General features: G+C 41.1%; 1 protein-coding gene across 3 annotated transcripts; it reads left to right on the top strand.

The window, feature by feature from the left end:
- The first annotated feature begins 349 nt into the window (after positions 1-349).
- Positions 350-11,169, top strand: b3galt2 (UDP-Gal:betaGlcNAc beta 1,3-galactosyltransferase, polypeptide 2). 3 transcript variants are annotated; one of them, XR_010795764.1, is made up of 2 exons: positions 350-1,119; positions 6,294-7,659. XR_010795764.1 is itself a non-coding variant. In XM_066647945.1 (2 exons), the coding sequence occupies exon 2, from the start codon at positions 9,193-9,195 to the stop codon at positions 10,492-10,494; it is 1,302 nt and encodes a 433-aa protein (XP_066504042.1). In that variant the 5' UTR covers positions 350-540; positions 8,933-9,192; the 3' UTR covers positions 10,495-11,169. The 3 variants fall into 3 exon arrangements, 2 of the variants coding, with proteins under 2 accessions (XP_066504042.1, XP_066504041.1); XM_066647945.1 differs by lacking the exon at positions 6,294-7,659 and adding an exon at positions 8,933-11,169 and having other exon boundaries at positions 350-540; XM_066647944.1 differs by lacking the exon at positions 6,294-7,659 and adding an exon at positions 8,933-11,169.
- The last annotated feature ends 1,413 nt before the right edge of the window (positions 11,170-12,582 follow it).

The following is a 12,582-nucleotide window of genomic DNA, read 5'->3' as shown; positions in this document are numbered from 1 at the left end:
GCGAATAGTATTGGTGTTATATGAAAAGCTCAGGTTTGATTTTCACACATAAGATGAGCTGCCATTCAGTGCCCTTCCAGTCAGCAGTGGAGCTGGGTTCCTCTGCTTGTGTCATGAAAGACTTACTTTTTTCCATTGACTGCGCACAGGGTGAGTTAAATCACACCCTATACCCCCCATTCCTTTGTAACCCCCTCCCCTCGCTCGAATTCCGAGAAGGAGAAGGGGCTAGGGGTGAGGAGCGTGGAGCAGGTGGGGGTGAGATGGGATGAATCCAAATGGTCACGTGGGATCCTCTGCTAAGTAGGAGGTGACGTCTGAGGGGCTCAGTCAGTGAATCGGTGGCGGACTGGAGCACATTTAAGCAGCTGCTGACCCTCCCCAACAACACAGCCCTGCCCAGTCCAGCCTCTTCTTCCACGCGCGTCCACCTCCACAACATCACACTGACGAAGAGGGAAGAAAAGAAGAAGAAACCTCTGTTCTTGTTTTCCTCCAGCTTGTGGATCATGTTTCGCCGCGGAGGGCTCCAGAGATAGCGTAAGGGGGGCTTTCTATGCTGTGTTTGCCTGTGAGGGACTGGCCATAGCCACCCCCTTCTTCTTTCCTCCACAGCCGCGACTGCTGCTGCCTTTAGCGCCGCCTCGCCTCAGCTCCACAATCGATTCTGAGATCCGTGAAAACGCCAGTCCTCGTAAGAAAGGGGGGGATTGAAGTTTGAGCAGCTGTTGTTGCTGTATTCCTTAAGAAGCCCGCCACTCTCACTTTGATGTCTAGCCGAGGTTTCAAAAAAGAAGTAAAAGTGAAGGTATAGCACTAGAAATCTCACCCAATAAGGCAGTGTGGGGGATATAACGCGTAAAGCCCGTGTCATGAAGAATACTAACCTCGCAGCAGCCGAAGGAAATAACGGCAAGGACTGTAACGTTACCGGCATTCGTACCAAGAATGCAACACGGAAAACAAAGAAAAACGAGAGCGAGTGAGTAGGAGCAGTGACGGGGGAGACGAGGAGAAGGTACACCCATGATTTTGGGGGTTTTTTGACGGAGAGATGGCGTGTAAAGAGCCTCCACATCCGCTAACAGCTCGTCCGTTCACAACCTGCTACAGACAGCGGTACGTCTCCACATTCCCTCAGCCCGGGTCGTCTTATTCCTTTCAGGGTTTAATTTTAAATAAAGGACTTTCGAAGTGTTTGGCTGAAGCTAAAAGGTTAGAAGAATGTAAAAAGAAACACCAGATATATTTACTGGTGGTGTTGACTAGGCGAATGGCAGTAGTTCAAAGACACATTGAACATATTCACTTACAACCACGTTAAAATGAGCCTTTTTTTAGACTTCAACGCTATGAAGATTCTACTATTGAGGTTCAGATTGTGTTCAGGTGTTAAACGGGCACATATGTAACGGAAAGTACAGCTAAAGGATGTTTGAAATTAAGTTGAAGTGCGCTGTGTTTCCTCTGCGTGTGTCAGATAAACAGTTTCAACCATTGAAAAACCCCAACAGCAGCACTCAAAAAAACAGAGGTTTAACCACAACCACAGTTCAAATACAGTCGTTAAATACTCAAATAGCGTTACATTAGCTTATTTTACCGTTATGAATATTCCACAAGTCATGTGTTCAACAGATATTTACTAAATACACAGTTCCTCAAATCACATTGAGAATAATATACATGTCCTTATTTATTTCTTTAATTCAGTTTGATACTGTAATATTTACAAATGAAGTCACTAGAAGTTCAAGGCTCCTACCAAAATCGTACTTTGAGGGGAAATTCATCTTTACACACAACATTAGCATGGCGCTAGTTAGCCATATTTTTGTATTTGCTAATTTTATGAAAAATTGTCCACACTGTTACTATTCAGATCTGTCATTAGTATAAGCCTTTATATAATATTGATCCTGAGATTAATAAGCACTGTAAATGGTTAAATGTAGTGTTTTCCTAGATTTCATGTTGAAAATTTTCTAAATACTGTGCATTGTTGCCGTTTTAATAAATACCAGAGCAAAATTTCACCTTGAACATAGAACTGACCAATATTATTTGTATTTTGTTACTAGTTAAATTGTTGAAACATTTGCTTTGGGTACAGTTTTAGTTAAACATAAGTTTTGTTGTTTTTCTTAATGCATTTAATCACTCACTGTTTAACATTTAATCTCAGTACTCCAAATCTATAACAGGTGATATATTGATAACAGTTTGAGGATGTAAGGTTTCTGCAAAAGCCTACACTACTCAGATTATAGCTCTGCTTTAACCCTGATTTTCAGAGTCAGATCATGCTGTAAAATCATTTAGACATTGTGATTTGCTTGATTTTCTTTTTCTTATTTCCCCCCCCTTGGAATATTTGAGTCCAGTACTGAGAAATGGTCAGTGACGAAACTGCACAATTGATTCATGCCATAGCCAGTGAGAGCCAAGACTGAGAAAAAAGGCAAGGAGACATGCAGTGAACCATAGACAGAGGAGCTGCTTCCTGAACACATGCAAATTACCACCATTATCGTTTATATAATGCTCATAATGTATGGACCCAGGTGTCAAATCCATCTTTATAATTTCAAGTCAGTTGGCAGTTTGTAGTGAAATATATCTCTAGGGTTCATCGCAGAATATAAAGTTATCTGATATGTCATTTCTCAGTCACATATCCTTCACAGTCTGACCTTTTTTGCATGTACATCAAATCACATGAAGTCAGGTGATGAATACAGGTCCAGTGGTTCTTTGCATCAAATAATATCCAGGAATATTTAGGTTTCCACTGCCACCTCCTCATAACAGCTACTGCATTGAAGACCTTAAGTGTGTGATGCTCTCTGAGTCTTGTAGTGTGTTACCAGCTTTGGAAGAGTTCCGGTGTCTCGTCCCAGATCCGGTCAAGTTTTGAGCACCAGAGTGTGGAAATACCCCAGCTATTCTGCGTTATGGGCCAACTCACACATTTCTGGCCCCCACCCAGTGTACGCAGGCCAAGCAGGCCACAGTGTGGGAGAAGGAAAGGCTCAGATCAGCGTCTTCAGGCTTCGCTCATACCGAGCGCTCGTCTTCAATTAGCCGCTGTATTCAATTACCCTGGCTATTAAAATTCAAGCAGGAAATCAAGAATTCAGCTTGGCGAAAAATGGGAGCATATTCAAACCTCATATGCATTACAATCAAGCACCAGTGCAAGAGTATTATTTGCTAAGGATGTCTTAAGCGTGCCAAGAGTGGCATTTTGATTCATAACTCGTCAAGCTGGTGTCATGGCTGATTAAAAAAACAAACAGCAAAGGCGCATGAGCCAAATGATTTTCTTTCCGACAACCTCATGTCATTTCTGTTTTTCCTTTTCTGTCTGGGTCATGACTCTTCAATCCTTGGGGTGTTTCTGTTTCATTTGTTCAAGGCAGCAGCAGAAATTAATTTGAAAAGCATAAATTTGAAAGCCACAAATGTCACTTCAGGCTGTACATGTCACTACACAAACAAAAAAGGCTGTATATATTAGTTACATGCTTTTCTTTTTACAGCATTGGAAGAATTTTTTTTCCATTTTATCCTCTTATTTCCATTTACACATAGGGGATATGATTTTCAAGAAAGTAGCCTATAGCTTTCTCAAACTATGTAATAAAAGCAGGTACAGACAGCAGCTGTGCCTCTGTAGAATTACATTTTCCTTCATACCGAGAGCACTTTGCCGATTGCAGCTTTATAAAATATTTCTACCCAGTTAAACTGCGGTGTGATATTTTGTGGTTATATGTGAAATCATCGCTGTAGCATATTTAAGAATGTGTTGAGTCACTGATTTGTGATGGATAAATGGTAAACACACAGTTGTTATCAGTACACATTAGTAATCAACATGATAGAACTCGTGATAGAAGCATAAGAATATAATAAGGACCATAATGATCAAATTTTTTTTCCACAGCACTGCCCAATGTCCTCAGCCAAATCGCTCACAGATACACATGCATCTGGTTAAAGTAATACATACTGCAAATACACAACAGTCTGGCTGGAAAGTAATGAAGGTACTAAGATATGCAGTACCCCATCTAAGCTAAAAGATCCTAACACACTTTTTCTGCCTGAATAAGCTTGAGCACCTACACCCTGGGTCTACTGCAGTTCACATTAATACAAAGAAATTTGACTTTGGCTTCCACCCACCCACCTATGATCAGGTCTGTGAAATCACACACGTGTATTGTGCAATGGATATTTTTTTTGTTTTAATAATGGAGCTCTTGTTGAGATCTCTTATTCATTTCTTTATCAGAATGTCAGAAATCTGCTTGTCCATTCAAAGCCTGGGTCTGCTGTTCTTTGCTTGGCTCTGCTATAATTTCAGAAACTCACAAATCTGTCCTCACTCTTTTGCGTAAGCTTTCAGTAGAACTTCAGCTCCATGCGCATGCACTAAATTCATTATTTTCCTCTTTTCTTCTCCAGCTCAGTCACATTTGCGGTCAGTCAAAGATTTTAAACACAGATTTGACCAAGATGCGGAAAATGTAAGCGCAGATGAAGTTAAATGTCTCCGCTCTGGAGAGTAAATGTCATTGCACATGAATCTCCTGTTCTGAGGAAATGGAAAAGCATCTCAACACCTGAACAGAGATGTTAAAGCTGTTCAGACGAAAATGTTCATATTCAGAATAGAAAATGTCATTAAATTCGCCTGTAGCCGAGTCCTTGATCCGGTTTTTGTAAGCAGACTGTATACCAAACTCTTTCTGTCTGTATGGATATTAGCATTTTTTTTATTTTTATTAGTAGTAGTATGTACCGTTTATGTGGAGGATTGTGGTTTAAAATTAGTTTATTAATGACTATAAAGTCATAGATGCATTGTGCTCTCTGACCAATTATAACAAGTAAATATAGTATAACAAGTAAAATAAAACTAAGAATTTTATTTATATAGATGCAGATGTAGGCCGACTATTTTGCCAACAAGTCATGAATTAAAGTGAACCTGTTATTCACATTTTCAGTGCATTTGCATATTAAAATGCATATCTGGAGCACCTGCCAAACCACAAACTTTGAAGCAAGACAACCCAGAAAACGTGAGATAAAATTAGTTGTTCTGATTTTCACAGGGCCAGACCTGTATTTATGGGAGAGCACAGGCGAGGTTAAACCGCATAAAACAGACACGATTAGAGCCGAGAAATAAGTGAACCAATCAAGGACAAAGGCAGAGATCTTCAAGAGCCAATCAAAATCAGTGCAAACTAGAGCTGCATCCTCAGTGGTGGGGTGAGCAGTGTGTGGTTCGTTCTCATTTAAAGGAACAGGCACAGATACTGGCCGTTCTGAACATGGCTGTTTAGACAGGGTGGGAAAGGTGCTGTGTTGTTTTATTCTTGTGGTATGTTGACCGAAGCATGTTAGAAATGTTTATTAAGACTGTTTTTTAAAAAATTACTGTTATTATCAGTAGTAGCAGTAGTAATAGCAATAGTATTTCAGTCATAAACACAAAAAGCAGACAGGCTCTAGTAATCACATTATCAGATCAGTTTTTTTCTCAACCAAATCCTCTTGTATATGGGGTTCTTACCGTGTAGATCTACAAAAGTAATTTCCTGAGAGCATTAGCCCCTAATAGTTTATACAGTCACTGCTCAGCTAATGTCCTAAATTCCTCTGTTCCTGCTGCTGACCCCTTGTCCTCAGATCCAACAATCCTCCCTCCCGAACAACAGCACTCTTGTTTAGCTCTAGACTACTCCGCTCGGCTCTGGCTTTTAACACTTTAATGTTGAGTAGCTTCATCATCTCAGAAACCTGTAGCTGTCACTGTGACTTTGTTCCGCCCGGCTCGGTAAGTAAGCTGGTGTCGCTGTTAAAGAAAAGCTTTAACTGAGCTCGGACTGTTTTATTTAACAGCTCCTGTATAAAACATCTCGCTCGTGGAAATGGTGTTCCTTTACTTTTAGTGCCTCAGGCTCATTTGTCCACACTTTACATGCTTTACTGAATATAGATACGGCTGATAGAGGATGAAAATCATTTGGTTTGACTCATTAAATACAAATAATGGAAAATTGAAAAGGGGTCATATATTCTGTACAGGGAACACGTTTAAATATGGAATTTCTCTTAAATTGTTACTACATAACATTTTCCTAAAGAATTATTACTATGCTTTAAAATATGTAGAAGGATGTTCTCTGTAGAAATATTTTGCACATATATTGTTTGCATAGCAGTTTAGTGATCGCTGGGAAGACCAATGCTTGTCAAATTAATTTTGATTGCAGGTGTGTCTCCTCTTACATTTCTAATGGACACATGTAGCTCTTCTACTTGCTGACCATTGTGGCCGACTCTTAACTGGAGAAACTGTATCAAAGGGATCCTGGAGCAACAGATGTGTAGAAAACCGAGTATCACTGGACCAGGAAAATTTTGCTTAACATTTACATACTTCCATTTTTTAATGTTATAAGCAACATTTGACGTGTAGTCCAGGACTTTGTGTGACTTTGAGGAACAGTGTCAAATGGATCCTGGAGAGACAGGCTAAAGAAGGATATTTGGAGGCTAGTCCAGGATATTGTGGTGTTCACATTATTAAATCTCATACGGACAACAAAAGAAACCTTTAGAGTGGTTCATTTGCTCTGTTCTGAAGTGTGTTAACCTTTAAAGCAAAGCTAGACTCAGCCCCTTTCCACTTGGCAGTAATTGCTTGCACTGCGTTAGCACATTTGGTTGAAAAGGTTAGTATGCTCTGATCCAGTTGTCATGAGAAATGGGCAAAGTCTTCAAAGATTAACATTTAGAGGGGTGAGGGGGAAAGTGCATTCACACTCCAATCTACCACCAAAAATGTTAGCACTTTGCCAAACCATGTCATGAAAGACTAAGCTGAAGAGTGGTTTCTGGTCAAAGGCAATGAAACAGCGAGTAGAAATAATCAGAGTTAGATTTGGCGAGACGTTTTCTGAAATGTTTAGTTGTAGGATAAACTCCACCCTCTTTTCTGAGCCCCACTGGTTTAGTTGGGTTGCTAGTATCAGAAGCCACAATCTATTAATTGTCATTAATACAGTGCCTGGTTTCAAATTTGGAACTGAATTCAGCTGATGTCTGATTGTTGTAAATAAGCCAACGTTGTCAGTGCTAATTCCGTACACAAGGAGCGAGTGCTGTCGAACCCTCAAACTTAATCCAACATCTATACCATCACAGAAGAATCTCCAAGCCATAACGCACTGTGATACTGTGGCTTCCTGAATGAAAGCACATTCCAACTCTATTCCTATTTTCAAATGAAGCAGGGCATTGTGTAAAAATAAATAAGTCATTAGAGTGTGTTGTCACAGGAATATTGTATTCCTATGTATTCACAGGACTGTTATAAGTTGTGATATGTTATGTTTAGAGTTCTAAGGTATCCAATTTGTCCATAAACAATATACAATATCAGAATGTAAATGCATATTGTGCTACCTTTACCTTTAATTTAAACATAAGCGTGGACAAAAAGTCAAAAGGCACGTATTCAGAAAAAGTGTATCTCCATATAAAAAGGGAAATAAAGACGTAAGATATCAACAATCCAACGGTACTGAGGCAGAGCAATGTCTTAGTTTGCTGCATTTCTGTATTTTATTTATTTATTTACACTCTCTCTCTCTCTCTCTCTCTCTCTCTCTCTCTCTCTCTCTCCCTCCCCATTTACCTCTATTTTTCCTGCCCTGATTATTGAGAGAAGGTTCTAGAATCCAATAACCCCCCCACCATGTGTGAGGCAGCAGCAGTTAAGGCTGGAAATTGCAGGCAGGGAGGGCTCTCCCCCTGGCATGGTGTTGATAAGTTTAAGGTGGAAGGTGAATAAGGGGTGAGGGCTGTTATCACTGGCTGCTGCTGGCTCCGGATCCCAGCAACACTGCTTGCTGGAGCCTGAAAATTCATTTTGACGGATGCTTCTCCTTCCTGGCTGTTGGAGTGAGTGCAGCAGGAGGGCGGATGTGGGGTTTTGTGGGGGGGTAGACCGAGGTGGCCTTCGTAGCGGCAAGTGCTCTCGCACAGAATGTCATGTTGTGAAAACCAGCAATTTAAACTTTCACACAGGGCACAGAGGTTGCCCTATGATACGTAGAGCAACCCCTTATAGCAACCTTCCCCACAGAGTCATCACATACAGGTTGCGATGATTGCAAGTGCAATTGCCACTTGTTTCTGGGAACAAGGCTCTCCCATGGGCTCCTTCTCGAGCCTGACGGATTAATGAGCGGGGAGCAGCATTCGCTGTAGCCACCCTAACAAAGGCCTGCTCCAAAAAGGTGGCTGAGGAGACAGTTAATGAATGAGGATTAACACTTCTCTGTTCACCGCGTGGATAACGTTGAATTGCTTTCTACAGCAGCGGCAGATTAGTGATGAATTACACTGTCCAGCTTCAGTCTTTCATTCCCTTTCTTATTCATCAAATACAGGTTTTTTAATGCAATTTACTCAGGCAATTACAGGGACAAACAGTCTATATGTTTCAAACAGGCAGATCAATATACATAGATGTGCATGTACAGATCAATGAAAGGCAATGCAGAGAAATGAAGGGATGGGGTAGACAGGTATGCTGTACAGCTAACATAATTTGATACCACAGATTTGGTTATATATTGGTATGTCTTCCAGTCTCAGAAAAAGGAGGTCACTCACCTCACAAGAGTGGAATAGATTCTGTATTCAGGCACTTCAGTTAGAAACCATAATTCTACTGTATTCCATTTGGCAAGGACTCCAAGCCCATGAATATACTCATAATATATCTGATTATAAAGGTACAAATACTGGATGCCACGTGGTCAGATATTCTCACTAGCAACCTTTCATACACAGCACTTTCTGCTAATAACTCCAGAAATGTTTTCTGCTATACTCTCCTTAGATAATGCAGGCTCTGGTCTGAGGAAGCAGCCGTCCTTCAGAAGGGAACTGCCCCGAAGCATGACTGCCTGTCACTGGAGAGAGTCAGAGCAGCGTGTCCCAGTGATCCTCATGGGCAGTATGTCATCCCCCTTCTAGCTCCACCAGGGGCCCTGAACACACCCATCTGCCAGCTCAGATAACCCTCGGGCTGCTCACAACACATGTTTGACTTGATTGGATGTGACCGCCGAGCTTTCCCGAGCAGCCTCTATCTGCATCATGCAGTGGCGACGGCGACACTGCTGCCCCATCAAGATGACCTGGAATGTCAAGCGGTCACTCTTCCGCACACACGTCGTGGGCCTACTGTCACTGGCCTTGCTCTTCACCATCTTCCTCTTCTTCAGCCACCAAGACTGGCTGTCCGGTCGCTCCAGCTTCAGAGAGAACCCTGTTGCCTACACAATGCGGGGCTTGCGACCTCTGAAGGAACGTGCAGAGGGCAACCAAAGTTCATTGCGAAGCCTATTGAGGGAGCCCATTTACTTTCCCCACAAACCTCTGGTGAACATAAGCGCTCACCAAGGTGAGATTGTAGCCCAGGGGATGGTAGGACTGGAGATCTCTCTGAGCGCCAACAATACCAACACCAACAGCTTGCACCAAGAAATGGGAGTGGGAGGGCAGCTGGCGGCCCAGCCGTACCGCTATGTGCTCAATGAGCCCTACAAATGTACAGACAGCAGCCCCTTCCTAATTCTGCTTATTGCAGCAGAACCCGGACAGGTGGAGGCCAGGAATGCCATCAGGCAGACGTGGGGAAATGAGAGCGTGGCTGCAGGTTTGGGCTTTGTGCGGCTGTTTTTGCTGGGCACAAGCAGTAGCTCTGACAGCTACCTTCAAAATACCATTAGAGATGAAAGTTTCCAGTACCATGACATCATACAGCAGGAGTACATGGACACTTACTACAACCTTACCATCAAGACCTTGATGGGCATGAACTGGGTCAAGGATTACTGCCCAAATGCTCGCTACATCATGAAGACAGACAGCGACATGTTCGTAAACACAGAATATTTAATCCAAAAACTATTAAAGCCAGACATGCCCCCACGCCACAACTACTTCACAGGCTACCTGATGCGAGGCTATGCACCCAATCGCAACAAAGACAGCAAATGGTACATGCCTCCTGAACTCTACTCAAGTGAAAGGTACCCCATCTTCTGCTCGGGTACGGGCTACGTCTTCTCAGGAGACATGGCTGCGAAGATTTACAAGGCTTCGTTGAGTATACGTCGCTTGCATCTCGAGGACGTCTACGTTGGGATCTGCCTGGCAAAACTACGCATTGACCCGGTACCTCCGCCGAATGAGTTCCTCTTCAATCACTGGAGGGTGTCCTACTCCAGCTGCAAGTACAGTCACTTGATCACTTCACACCAGTTCCAGCCCAGTGAACTCATTAAGTACTGGAACCACTTGCAGAGCAACAAGCACAATGCTTGCATTAACATGGCTAAAGAGAAGGGTGGCAGGTTGCGTCACAGGAAGCTGCACTGGGAACGACTTCGGTAATGAAGGCAAGGCCAGGGTGCAGAAGTACATTCGAAAGCATGTGTGAAATTTAGCACTCTACCGATTATAGGAGAACAGCACAGTGTTTTTTTTTTTGTTTTGTTTTTTTGGTATTGTGTACAGTCAATTAAAACTATTTTTTTAATTTGAAAAATGTTATGTATTGTAACCTGTTGAACTCTTTTTAAAAGGGAAGTAAGCTACATGTTTAAGTGCAATATATAGCATGCACAAAAATATAACTGGTGAGATCACCATTTTCAGGTGCCAACAAATGTGCAACAGGTTCTTTCAAACCTCTCCAAACCTTACACCGAATGTTATTACTGTGGGGTCATTTTGATTAGATCACTGTAGTAGATATGGAAACTCACCATAAATGATAAAGATCGTATATTCTTAACGTGACATGTTTATTTCTTTCTATATGCTGTTATTAACAAAGATGTACACCCCAGACTTTACTTTTAAGATACCAAATGATTTTCATGATTTCAATCTACCTAGACCAGCAGGTGGTTTACAAGAAAGAAAACCAAATCTCATACCATGTGTTAGACATAAAGGAAAATATAAAAACTATAAGTACCATCAGTACTGTCACAGATTATTAAGATTGTATTTTTCAAAGCTTTACATTGACTTAATATAGGTCTGCCCTTCCTCTGGGCAAAAAGAAACTTATTTATTAAATGTATTTCCTTCTCATGGTCTCTCCTGTATTTTTTTTTCCTGTTGTGGTTAATGTGTCATTTAACCAGGATTACTCACTGGTGAGTGCTGAACCACTTGCTCATGGAGTTTGCATTTTAAAAATGGGACATGTTGGTAGGTGGATTGGCTATGCAAAACATACCATAGGTGTGAGTGTTCAAAGCCCATGATGAACTGGCACCCTGTCCAGGTAATGGTGATCTGTGATTAGCTCTGGACTGCTCCCGCTCATCCTAAATGTATTAAATGGAGTTCCACTGCTGAACAACTTGAAACCATCTTGGCAATGCTTGGCATTGAGCCTGATGGCCTTTGGCTCATATGCAGCTACTGTATAAAATCTCATTTCATTGTATACAAGTAAAATTAGTTGGATTTATTAATTAAATACAGTCTACAAATTGTTGTACATACAGTGTACACAGCAGACTCAGCACTGAAAAGTACACAGTATGTTCACAATTTAACAAGTCAATTAAGGAGTGATGCATAGATTACAACACACTTCGCAGGCTACTTACTGCATGCTAATGTGGCTCAGCTGAACACTAATGTATATAAATGAAGCTAAATTGATTTATGTGAAAATATTGAAATGAGACAAGCAAATATATATAAATAAGTTAGTAAATAAAGCAAAAAACTTCACAAGAAGTGCTTGGGATATTCACAATGTGGAAAAAATAACTTGGTGCTGAAAAACTAATTTACAGGTCCTAGACTATATTTTAAGGGGCACATCTTGCCATCAATTCAATGCGACTGAAAAACTAGCACCTTTTCTTAGGACAGGCTAATGGATTCTGAGAGTTGTGAATATTAAAAAGAAAGAATAAAAAACATAGATGGTGTTTTAGATTATTCTACCAATGGCATCCAGTGTCACAGTATATAATTTTCATTCAAAACATTTAGCAGATATTCTTATCAAGAGCAATATCCAATTTTATTCATGTTACAAGTGTAGCCACTATAGTGTTGATGGCCTTGTCCAATGACTTTTATGGGTTAACACACTGAATATACAATTTTCAGACAGGAAATGGAACCCTAGTATGTCACATTGAATTCAGCTACCCACTAAACTACACCACACCAACCACCATATTTCACAATTATTTCGCCACAGTAAAGCAGTAAGCCATGTGTTAAACAACTGACAAAATCAATGCTCTTAAAAAATAGGATTGTTCAAAGGTTCTTTTGTAAGTAATTATTTAGCTGCTTGGCTAAATACTTGGTTGCCTTAAAATTACAGGCTAATTTGCTAGTCTAAATGTGTTTACCAAATTAATGAAACTTCCTCTTGACTCAGTATTACATGGGAGCACACAAATACTATGAATAAGACTTTTGTTTGCTACAAAGCTGGAG

Source organism: Hoplias malabaricus, chromosome 16 (genome assembly GCF_029633855.1).
Source record: "Hoplias malabaricus isolate fHopMal1 chromosome 16, fHopMal1.hap1, whole genome shotgun sequence".
Classification (NCBI taxonomy): Eukaryota; Metazoa; Chordata; class Actinopteri; order Characiformes; family Erythrinidae; genus Hoplias; species Hoplias malabaricus.
This window is presented reverse-complemented; position numbering and strand designations above follow the sequence as displayed.

Coding starts and splice junctions, on each gene's coding strand:
- b3galt2 (XM_066647945.1), top strand. CDS start 9,193: ATGCAGTGGCGACGGCGACACTGCTGCCCCATCAAGATGACCTGGAAT.